The 12,142-nt window shown below is 42.0% G+C and overlaps 1 protein-coding gene across 1 annotated transcript in view; it reads left to right on the top strand.

Moving 5' to 3' along the window:
• myo10l3 (myosin X, like 3) overlaps positions 1–12,142 on the top strand; it is a 60,346-nt gene that overhangs the window by 5,016 nt on the left and 43,188 nt on the right. The window contains exon 2 of the mRNA XM_026144145.2: positions 8,840–8,938. Within this exon, the coding sequence (XP_025999930.1) occupies positions 8,840–8,938 (99 nt within the window). The remainder of the gene's footprint in view (positions 1–8,839; positions 8,939–12,142) is intronic.

Raw genomic sequence — 12,142 nt, 5'->3', positions numbered from 1 at the left:
TCTTACCCAGGGTCATTTTGTCAAGGGGAGACCCTACCACGGGTCGGTCCTGGGATCACTTGGACATAGAAACCCCTCCACTGACCACAAATATAGCTGTATCAGTTGTGTCTTGCATGGGTAAAAAGAAGGTCCTGGTTCTTACTGTTTATTAGTTGCACTGATTTTCTTGGGTAGCCTCCAGAAAGATGTCATATATGTAAATGTCCCAGACTGTTATTTTCACATCTCAGTGGCGTCTTTCTGTCACCAGCGATGTTTCTGAATGATGGGTTGTTGATATTGTAGGCTGACTGGATGTCTGTGCCTGGGCTGCTCATGTTACTGGTGTGGTATCTGCGTTTAGTTTAAAGTGTCAGGCATGCAGTCCCTTCTGTCATTCATATCTCAAAATGATTTTCAGTACATCTCCGTGAGGTAAAGGTGGACGACTCAAATCCAAAGACAAATCAGATTTGTGTGCAGGATTTGAGATTTTTACACAGACAAAATTAAAGATTATTGTCGCTTTCCCTCATGCAAAAATTTTTTAAAAAGTGTTTGTTGTCTTTCACCTTGACTGGCCGACCTGATGGACATAGTGAGATGGTAATGAGTGTCGCTTAAATCCCCTGGGTTCCAAGGTTTCGTCTGGCAGCTTAATAACAGCCAACCTGTGATTTACTGCTCCCAGTCCAGATGTTGACTTTCCTTTTTTAGTCCCCTATGATTACGCTGCACAGAGTCAGCCTATTATGGGATGGAGTATGCGTGTTTCTAAGCTACACCATCCTGTGAGTTTAGGTTAAACACATTGCAACTACCATATGTGAATATAGCCTGAGGTGAATTTTTTTTTTTTTTAAAACAGTAAAATTTGTTGATTCTCGTGAAGCGATTAATGCTATAGCTGTAATTCCAGGACTAATTACAGGGGTGAGCACCCTGTAGAGTTCGAGTACACATCCCACTCTGCATGAGCCTAGCTTGCCGTGGTGTGAAGAGCCTGACTGGAGAAAACAGCACAGCATGGCACAATCCACAGTCATGACATGTTAGCTTTCCCATCCACTCTAAGTGTGTTTTATTATAAGTGTGTGTGTGTGTGGTTAGAGGCCCGGGGCTTTTTGTAGGATGATATGCTGAGAAGCTGAGACTAACATGAGGAGGAATGTCCCGTGTTTTTAGGACTCTCTGTGTGTTTATCTCTGCCACTTGAACGCACTGCTAAACATACTTCATCCCCCTGCTTTGTATAAGAAACACTCGCCACAATCCAAGGAGAGGTTTGAGCAGTTTCACTCATATTTGTTCTGGGATTTCTGATTGGAATCAGTCTGTGTGCTGTTGAAATGCTGCGCGACCAGTGGATCTAATAGTTTTGGCCAAAGTTTCTTCATCCTGACCTCCAGTCCTCCCTCTTTCCTGTTATAAATTATACATCTGACTATAACACACAAAATCCCTGTCTGCTCGTTTGCCCGCAAATTCCTCCAACACCATCAGGAGCTGAGCAACCAAGACTGGCACGCAAGTACATCTTAGCTCCCTGAAGGTTCTTATCTATATTATGATGCCATCATGTTGCTTAGCAACCACTTACCAACAGGTTAAAATGACCCATTTGTAGCGTTTATGCACCTCCTAATAGTATCGTATCATTTCAATGTCATGACAGTAGCATCTAATTTATAGCCACAAAACTTGAATTATGCATTATGTGCTGTGATGTCATCATGCTGCCTAGCAATCACCTAGCAGCTGACGAAAATCACAGACCAGACAATACCATAGCATGGGCGTGTACTGGTAAAAGTAAAATGTGCATTGTAAGCATGTGATGCAGTTCAAATAAAAGTTTAAGGGCATATTTCAAGAAGAAAAGTACAGAGAATGGTTGCACGTCACTAGTGACAATTTGGAGGTTAATTGCAGTTACAAGTTGTAAACTCAGATTAAAGGCAGCTTATTATTTTATTCTGAGTCTTTTATGTTTGTTGCTATCATATCATCAGCTCCTGCTGGATGGGTAACATTTGTTTTAAGGATAATGCTGCGGGAGTGTTTCATGAAGCTTTTCACAATTCATTACACAGGTGGTACTGTTTCTGCAGGCGCTAAATCAGCACCATTTTTAAAAGTGAAACAATATCCTTGCAGGTTTTTAGACTCAGGACATGTAAATAAATTCACTTGTGACAGAGGTTAAAACTACATTTATTTTATTTGCTTACAGAGTCCTAACAGTGACTTTAACATCGACAGTATCACTAATGTGCAGCTTATCATTGCCAAATTGGATTTGATCAAACCATAAATAGCTTCAGTATGAAACACTCAAAATAATAAAATGCTGAAGATAGGAGAGTTTCTAGTAATCAGTGTGGACAGCATGAGCTACAAGGTCAATGGCAGCGTAACAGTAGCCGGGCTGCTTTGTAAGCTACCACTTTGCTTACCGTGCCCCACACGTCTCACACTCTCAAACACAACACTGACTGAGCAGCATTCCTCGAGTACCTCTGGGTTTCCTGCTGTGTGACCCCATAGCTATCAGACGAATAACAGAGGTATGCAGATGCCAGACGGGCGAGATGCTGGCATGTGGCTCGGTAGATATTCCAAGTCATCAAGCTTTGCTGGAAATCCAATCAAACCTGCAGTAATCACATCATTCGTTGCCTATTTGCCCCGTCCTGTAACCTATTCCATTGTGTGCACCCAGGATCAGGGTGCACGCTTTGATCAGCAGTGGAGTGAAAATATGTTTGCACAGGATAAGGAGGTAAAACGCGACACTGTGCCTGGAGTATGTGGCAGAGATTCAAGTGTTTCTCTTCTTTCTCTTTCGCTCCCGAAGACACAATTTGTTATTCAAATTCTCCTCAATACACTCATTAGCAACACAACAGATTAACGCTGTCAATGGATGACAGGGTGGTGCCCTCGAACCCCGCCTTTGCAGACAGTGTGTATCTGCTGACTGACAGATAAATGGACTACCAAACACACTTGGACACAAAAAAGACACACTCACTTAATCCTGCTTGTGCACACAGACTTGTGCATATTTGTTAGATTAATATTGTAACTCATCTCTTTCAGGTCCATCAAGTGTGCTAATGATAATGGCTTGCACGACAGTGATAACAGACTACTGTTTGATTTCCATTTAGCTACGGATACTTCTCAAACAGTCCTTCTCAGTTAACAAAAACATTTTCCTCGGTGTAAAGCTTCTTCTGTTCAGGGTTTAGGCTGTTCTTCAGATTCAAGAACAACCAGCGACCCAACGCCCCCCACCCCACATCATCACAAACAGGGAAAGCCCTGTTCCCCAGGGGACTCCTCCTCCTCCATTAGCTAATTTCTGATCAGCTGCTGTCTCCATCATTAATTCATACGTCTTCTAGCACAGATGCTAGAGGTTGCTTTTAATCTTCTGATTTCTCCCCTCGGTCACACACCCTGCCCTCACCCCATGCTGGCTGGGGGTCGTAGGCTGTAACGTGTGCGGCAGGCAGACTGTGTAGTTGCAACGAGGTAACAAAGAAAGACGAAGACATAAAAGGCATGTGCCGAGACATGAATCCTTGGAAAATCTGTGCAACGGAGGATTTTTCCTTTGTGCTGCAACAACCGCTGCTGAAAAACCCTTGAATTAAATTACCTCCCTTTGAGTGAAGCTGTTCACAAGTAGATACATTTATTTTCACACACATTTACACACTAAACATGTTGTATAAATTAAAATAATTCTCAGGTATACTGTAATAAGGTAATAAATAAGTAGCGTCTTGTGTTTATGAGGGTAAAGAAACTGCAGTTAAGCATGGGCCTTGCTGTTTGTAGGATATACAGGAGACAGTGGTTTAACCTACTGGAAAGTCTTCTGCTCAAAAACCCAGAGGGAGCTTTGCCCAGTTTCCCCCTCCAGCTGCCTAGTCCTACTTATTAATCTCACCATCCACTTGGAAGACTCCCACTCATCCCACTCACCCGATGTTCAGGAGATACCATTACAACTCCTAAAATTTGGCTGTGCTCTGCTACAAAGTGATGTGCTGGTTTTTAAAAATATATATATTTTAATGGTTATAAACATCTATGTTTCAGCTGATATCCCAGCAAACCACCCACTCCTACAAATATGTTTACTTTTAGTTCTGAAAGGAAGAAAAAATTCTTTTTGAAAAGTTCGTTTCAATGATTCCAACATAAATAACTAATAACATATTTTCTGTTGAACAATTATTGCACTGGTTTCTGTGAAAGTGCACAGCATTAGCGTGCAAGTACCAATTTGCTGCTTGACCTTATTAAATGCTACAGATCCCGTCAATGCTCTGGACTGCACATCTGTCTGCAAAGTGGTAGCGACACAACCTTGTGACTCTGTTTGTTATGCTAATGCAGTCTTAATCTCTGAGGTGTAAATGCAGCACTGGATTACACTTCTATCCATAAAAATGATGGAGAGAAATCTAAATGAGATTAATCGAGAGCTCGAGTTTTGTGTTGATTTTAAACAAGCATGATTGCAAACCAGATTGTTATTAGCGTTAATCGCCACATTAATTCTTTGAAAGGTGAAGTAGAAAAGGGAGAACGGAAACATATTCCTTTTAGTCGAATATGTTGCTGCTGCACATGTTCCACTGCTAACTTTATCCTCCTCCACATGTGAGCACAACAACAACTGATATGCTTGTCAGGATTCGAGCTGGAGGTTCTCAGGCATCGGTCCTACCTGCAGGGCAGCCGTTCGTTCACCATTCCCCAAAACCACTTTATGATCCAAGAAAGTAGCTTATCATAACTAATTGTTCAGCCGAGTCCAAGTCGGGCTGAGTTAATTAGCTTTCTCTTGTTCTCTCTGATAGGATCACCTGATACATGCCAGACGGCAGAGAAAGAGCCGTGGCACCTTGTACTGTGTATGACCTTAAATATTTAAGGGACATTCATTAGCAAATCCTTGAGCTGGATGTCTTTATACAAGCTGCTGAAACTTAAGCCTCCAGCTCCAGGATCACATCATTCAGCCTGAGTGGTCTCTGTGTCAAAAGGCATGATGGGAGGTTGGCGTGCAGCCTGTTTTGGTGGAGTCAGATTACTATTGTCAGCTGGTTCTGCCTCAGCAGTGCTACACATGCTGAGTGACGTGCAACATTAAGAATTTGAAATTAGCTTGAGCCGGAGATGTCATGGCAGCGTTTCTGCTTTGCTTTTTAATGGCGCTAATAAAACATCTGGTTACCAGAAGCAGAGGAGCCCGCTAACCGACTCTTCACAATTAATCCCACTTGCAACTGGGCTTCATCATCAAATGCACACTGTACTTTCCCATGATTACAAATAAAGATATGACTCTGTTTGTCTAGCTTGGAATGGGAAGCTGTGCAGCAGGAGGTAACTGAGGTCTGTGGGATTTAATACGAGCCGCTACCCGTGCTCCTTTGTGTCCCAGCTGGTCTTTGTTTGGGATATTTCCGCCTGGCTAACTGCTGAGGCCTCAGTCAGAGGTGATTGTCTTTGTCCTGACTTAGTGACAGAGCTCCTAAAGATGGAGAGGACGAGGGGGAGGAGTTTTGTTTAGACCATCTGTTGCTGCTTCTTAGACAATTCATCTTGACTTCATACCCTACGGCCTGAGACTCGCATACCAAAATGCAGACGAGTGTCCAATAGTGCCAATGTATATCACAGGCAGCCCTATTAATTTAAGTTTGCATATATTTAATACAATTCTACAGTTTTCTGCAGCTGGTGGCTTATATTTGGCTCCTCACATCACATAATAAGACATTTTTTGGAAGCTAAAGTAGTTAAAACAAGCTAACGTCTACTAGGGGTAACCCCAGTCTCTCCTATCTGAACTGAGCTTTTTCTGGTTGTGCATTAGAAGTTAGCAAGAGGGATTTCTGCCTATACAGCTTACTAGGAAGAACCCAGAACCTATTAAAATGATTTTCAAACCACATGTTTACTGATATAAACCGAGATGTCAAAGCTGGTCATCAGATGTCATCTTTATAGGGGAAAGAGTTAAGTTTGCAAGTCGGAACTATTATGGTGCAGGTGTTAGCTTTATTATTAAGTCAACTTCCTTTATGATTAGTTTTATTTTTTGTCTATAGTACATAAACAAAACAGCAATACGGTAGCACAGCACAGTATCTCGTTGGGTTTTTTTTGCCCACCTTTGATTATAGTGTCTGGGAGAGATTTATCCAGAGTGCGAGTCACTCTTTACAGATGCTGGTGCAGCAGGCTGAGCTGTTATTAGCATCTTTATGGGCCACTTTGTCACTGATGCTTGGTTTACCATATACAGTCACATTTTTTTAAATTTGAATTCCTAATTACTTTAATCTAAAAAAACTACGTGTGGTGGGCATGCAGCTGGTATGCAGTGGGTTTTTGTTCATGTGAGTGGAAAAACCTCTGAAACTGACTCAGCTGCTGAGCCACTCAAAACTTTCCTTCACTTTTTGTAGTGCTGAAATTTCTTTATTGAGGCAATACTGGAATGGGTGTGGAAATTTGCCATCTTATGAGCCATCACAGTCCTCTCCTTGTCACGGCTTGCCCCCTGTCTTATTCTGCTGTACATCTCATGCAATCTGTTTGTTACAAAATACTTTCGGCTCTTTTGTCGGCCTTACTGTTAATGTCAAGTCGTGACACGAGAAAGGAAAAAACCCCTATAAGATGACGAGAACTAGCAATATTCTGCTGAATTCCAGTTATGTAACTGAGGCTGATCTTCTTGAAATCTATAGAGCAAACACTTGTAATCCCTGCACTTGAGCAAACTCACGTGAATCAGCTTTTCCCTGAACAGGCCAGGCATGTAAGGCTGGTACCAGGCAGAAACTGGTGTGAAAGTCACCAGTCGTCTCTGTTAATGGGTGGCCACGTGTTGCAGGATACCTCTGTTATATTTCTGTCCTGATGTTTCTGTTTGTCTGCCTCTTTATTCAACACAATAGGAGGCAGGGCATTAAGAGCGGCTCACACCCTTCCTCTTTCCCTTCTCTCTTCCCCTCTGCCTCCTCCTCCTCCTAATTTACACGACCCTCTTTTGTCCCACTCACTCCTGTCCCCCGTGGTTTAAGAGCCACATTTAGATGTGCTCCATTAGCTGACTGAAAGAAAAAAATCTGCGATGATGGAAGTGTTTCTTTTATTTTAGACTGACTTGCTTTGTCTAAGAAAGAGGCCTGAATCGAAAAATAAAGAAAACATCAGCAATCAGTCATCACACAAGCTGCTGAGGGACTTCATTTATTAGATTTTTTTTAGCGTCTCTGTGTCTCATCTTGTAAATGGAGAGTGGATAAAACAAAAGCATGTTGGTCTTGTGGCAAACACATCTGTGCTTCGTGGATGAAAGTGTGCACACACGTGGCAGCCTGTTGTTAATAGTTAATGTGGATTGATGTCTGGAAGTGGTGACCTTGTCTAAGGTTTCTTAGTGGAATCCATGCATATTGATCTCTTCACTTTGATCCTTTGTTGGTCACACACTTTATTTGCTGATGCTCGTTGCTTCTCTGGCCCCCCCACCGGTGGCACTTGTGATTATTAACCGTGTTCAGCTGTTAAAGCCAAGCTTATTACAAGAGGTTGCAACTTTTTGGGTTAAATTTTGTTAAAATCCACATCCTAGTCGTCTCCATCAACTAAAATGCTAAATGAGGAATTTTCTTTGAGATCGAGGACATTTTTCATACTGCTTTCATCTCTCCTTTGCAAAACTGCAAGTTTCAATTTGAGATTTTGGCTCTAATGAAACAATTAAGATTTTAATTACACAGAAAGTTGCTGGATTATTGTAAGCAATCAGACATGAAGGTGGTACCATCTGTCTTTCTGCAAAACTACATACTCCCGTTTACTATCAGACAAATGCGTATTTAGTCATGCAAAAAGATTTTTACTTTTTATTCCACAGGGTCAGACAGGCGACTGTTTGTTTTCATTTAGTACAGTCTTTCAAACAAAGCCAAATCTATAAATGTATCCGCCGGTGCTAAAGTGGCAAATGCTGTAAGGAAATGACAGTTTGCCTGAGCAATCAGCCTCAGATTCCTGTTATTGCTCCTAGTTACTCACATGCTAACAAACATGTCTGGGAAGGTCAGCGACTCCGTATGGATACGCAAACACTGGAAACTGGGCCGCTGGGATCAGATATTAGTGTCTGTCTGGAAGCGGCATCTGATAATGGCTAGAAGTGTGCTGCGATTTGCCCGACTGAAATATAGAAAACAAAGGAAGGATGATAGACATTTGAATCGATTGATATGCTAAAGTGGTAAATGCTCATTTGGGGTCATAGTCTTTTCCTTTATAAAGGAGACCAGGCACACTGAAAGCATTTTTGACAGTGTATATGACTGAGTGGTGTTTTGACTCTCTGGCACGGACTCATCATGCAGATCTGGTGAACAACTTCTTCGCTTCTAATCATAGTTTAATAAGAGACTAACTGTGTCCATCCAATCTTGGTGAAACAGTGGCTACAGTATGTGGCACATAATGGTAAGCAATTTTGAGGGGATAAAATGGAAAAAGACAGAGAGAAGAAAAGCAGAGAGGATAATTCTTACTTTTAGAGAAATTCTCTGCTCTTGCTCACCCAGCTCTTTTATAATATAGCTAAAAAGCCTGTGCGTGTGGGGAGTGGTGGTCGATCTTTGTCTTCCTTTGTTTCTGGTAATATGAAGAATAAGAACATCAATGGAATACTTAGTATCTGTAATGCAAATGTGTAAGACCTTTGTGTAAAGCGCATGACTCCAATGCAAGCCCAGTGTCCAGATGTTAAGGTTGTTGTGCTATTGTGTTGCAGGGGGCCCGTGTGTGGCTGAGACACAAAGAGCAGCTCCGCCCCTCTACTGTCAGCTCTTGTGATGATTCAACCCTCATCCTCACCACCGACTATGGGAAGGTAAGAAGACGTTCTTTTTCATTAGTCTTGTCCCTGATTCGTCACCTTGGCAGTATATCTGGAACATGAAGCTTTTATCGTTGGTTTAAGCATTCAGACTCTGTGTTTGCAAGTTTACGCTTAAACCAACATTATTCCTTTTAAAAATTAACAAAGCAAAGGCGCTGAGGTGCTCAGAGAGTATTTAAGTGTCCATAGCTGATTGTGTCCATTTAAAATCTCACCCTGGTTTTGTCGTGATCTGCGGAGGCAGACCGTGCGGCGGTGTGTGTGGTGGACCCAGGTGCGAACACAACGAGAGTAGACTGGAGTAAACTTAACTGAAAGCGAGCCTTTATTTTGGCTGGTGACAAGGAGTGCAGACAAGGCAGAAACGCAGTGACAAACTAAACTATGACTAAACTGAGAAAGTAAAACTAGGAAAAACTATGAAGACACAGGAAACCATAACTATGAATACTAAGACTGGCTGTGACAACATGGAGGGTGGGAACACAGACGACACGACACAGACTACATGAAACACAGAGACTAAATACACATGAGGGATGATCAGGGGAAGTGGCCACACATGGGAGCACAGCTGACACACATGAACCTAACGACAGGACAGGAGAAGTGACACTGAATACGCTGACAATGAATACAGATTTTCAAAGTAAAACATGGAGATTAGACATGACAAGAACTAAACATAACCACGCAGACATGACACATGAACCAGGGAGACTTAGTACAGGGGGAGATGACATAAATAACTAAGGAACAAAACTAAACTGCAATCTAGAAATTAACTAGGTGAACTAAGCTAGGTGCAAATGAATACAAAAGATACATGAAACTCAAATACTGGGTCGCTTGACCCAGAACCATGACAGGTTTCTGTTAACTCGTCCAGGGTCGTATAAAGTAAAAGGGGGAGGTTTGTTTCCCATTGTGTATATGTGGGAGACCTAATTGTTTGCACATATGTGTTTCATCTGAGGGCTCTGCAGCGGCATCAACATCTTTTGTAATAAAGTAAGAATGACAGGAATGGAGTCCAGCAATTCACTGGCCTCAGCTTATCTGTTTGGCAGTGCGTGGTGGTCTTTGTGTCTGGAGGAAATCCTGTTACAGAGGCAGAGAGAGAAGCAGACACACACACACACACACACACACACACACACACACACACACACACACACACACACACACACACACACACACACACACACACAGAGGTGGAAGGTCAAAAATAATTTCTCATTCAAGTCTTTGTGAGTCAAAAACTGTAGATCAAAAGAAAGCTGTTTTATCTTGTGTTATATATCTGTACTTATATGCGCTTTGCTTTCAGAGGAGTCCTTCTAAAAAACGGACTTATAAAGTAGAGAGTAGGTTGCTAAATTGTAAGGAAGCTGCATTTTTTTTTCATGCTCGTGCATTAACTGGTTAAAGGAGTACTTGCTTTATTGTCACTGAAACTTTGTGAAGCTCTGGAGTTTTTGTCAGGTGCCCATTTACACTGGATGCACTGTTTTTATCTAAAAGAGTGCCCCTTTGTACATTGATGTTGTTAACTTTCACACTGTTATTAATATTGTGGCCACACAAAACCAGTATTGGCAGTCCTGTACTGGTTGCTTAGGGCTTATGACAGTTAGCCATAATATTCGATGTCATCCACCATCGTTGCAAAACATTTTGAGCTGCTGGCTCTGGGTCATTTTACATTACATTCAACATTAGAGCCACACTAGTCTATAACACAACAGCAGCTACACAAAGGGTGCTGTCAACGCAGCACAGCAACAACATATGTAAGTTCACTGTTCATCAGTTCTCTCTCATGATCCTCTATCCTTCCTTCCAAGCTGCATTCATAGCTTTGGGACTTTTGCATCCCCATCTCCCTTTTCACATGGAGACTGGAGTTTCAGGCCAGTTCATCCCAGTCTGTTAGGTTACCTGTTCACTTTCTAACACCATCATCAAGTCTGCAAGTGACATAATGGTGTTTGGCCCAGACAGGTACAACATGACTCAGTTCACAGGGACGAAGCATGGCACCTTGGTGCAGAAACAACAGTCTGACCTTGAACACAAAGAAGAGCAATGAGCTAATAGTGGATCTAAGAAAACAGAAGCTTATTGCTAGAAGCTGTGAATGCATTCCCATCCATATAAATGGTCTGGAGGTGGAACAGATGTCTGCTTTCAAGTAAACTCTATGGAATATGGAATTAAGTACTGGGCCAGTTTTTGGTGTTTGTAGTCTAATTGCGACAGGACTCTGAATTCGAATATGATATTGTTGCAGAATTCAACTGTGGCAACAAGTCAGCTTGTGAAATTTCTTCCTTCATATATTTTCCACAATCAACTGTAAGTGTTGTTGTTAGCAAGTGCTTGGGAACCATAGTACCTCAGCTACAAGGTGGTTACCACATAAAATTATAGAGCTGAGTGCTGAGGTGCTCTGCTGAGTCAACTGCAGAGATCGAGACCACATCCTCAGTATGAAAAACGTGCGCAGGGAGCTTCATGGCATGGTTTCAATGGCTGAGCAGCTCCTATGGGTGTAGTGTGTAGGTGGCCTTGTACTCGTCCATAAATTGTATCTGTGAGTTCAGGACTTTTAATTGACTCTCAGAGAGAGCCTGGAACAAACAAATCAGGTGACTTTAGTTGACTGCTGCTAACACCTGCATCTGCTAACCAACCAATAGAAATGTCCCATGAAATAATGTGATGAAGTTGACAAAAAAATTGTAAAGAAACAAGAAACAGAAGAAACTTGTAGAAGGATTATTGTCTGCTATCATCATGACTGTATCGAAGATATAGTTGAGAAAGAGTAAAGAACAGTGGAGGACTAGCAGCTGTGCGTGTTGGTTCTAGTTTAGTCTACATGCATTGAACTTGATATCCTGCTCAGGTTTATTAGATCTATGTCACACAGTGTGGTTTCCACAGAGTGCTGGCGCCTTAGATCCTAGTGAACGTTCATTGCCAACGACTCTGCCACAACCACTGACTTTTTTCCATTCTGCCATTCAGGAAGCAATAGAGGCAACTAAACACTTTAGTTTCTTCAGTGCTGGTGTTCTTTGATCTCAGACAGTGAACCATAAATGCACAATCAATAATCTGTGTACATATATACATAATTTTCCCTGTTTTTTGAAACACGTATACATGGCCCATTTACTCATCCTCGGG

This window comes from Astatotilapia calliptera, chromosome 16 (assembly GCF_964374335.1).
Source record: "Astatotilapia calliptera chromosome 16, fAstCal68.1, whole genome shotgun sequence".
Classification (NCBI taxonomy): domain Eukaryota; kingdom Metazoa; phylum Chordata; class Actinopteri; order Cichliformes; family Cichlidae; genus Astatotilapia; species Astatotilapia calliptera.
This window is presented reverse-complemented; position numbering and strand designations above follow the sequence as displayed.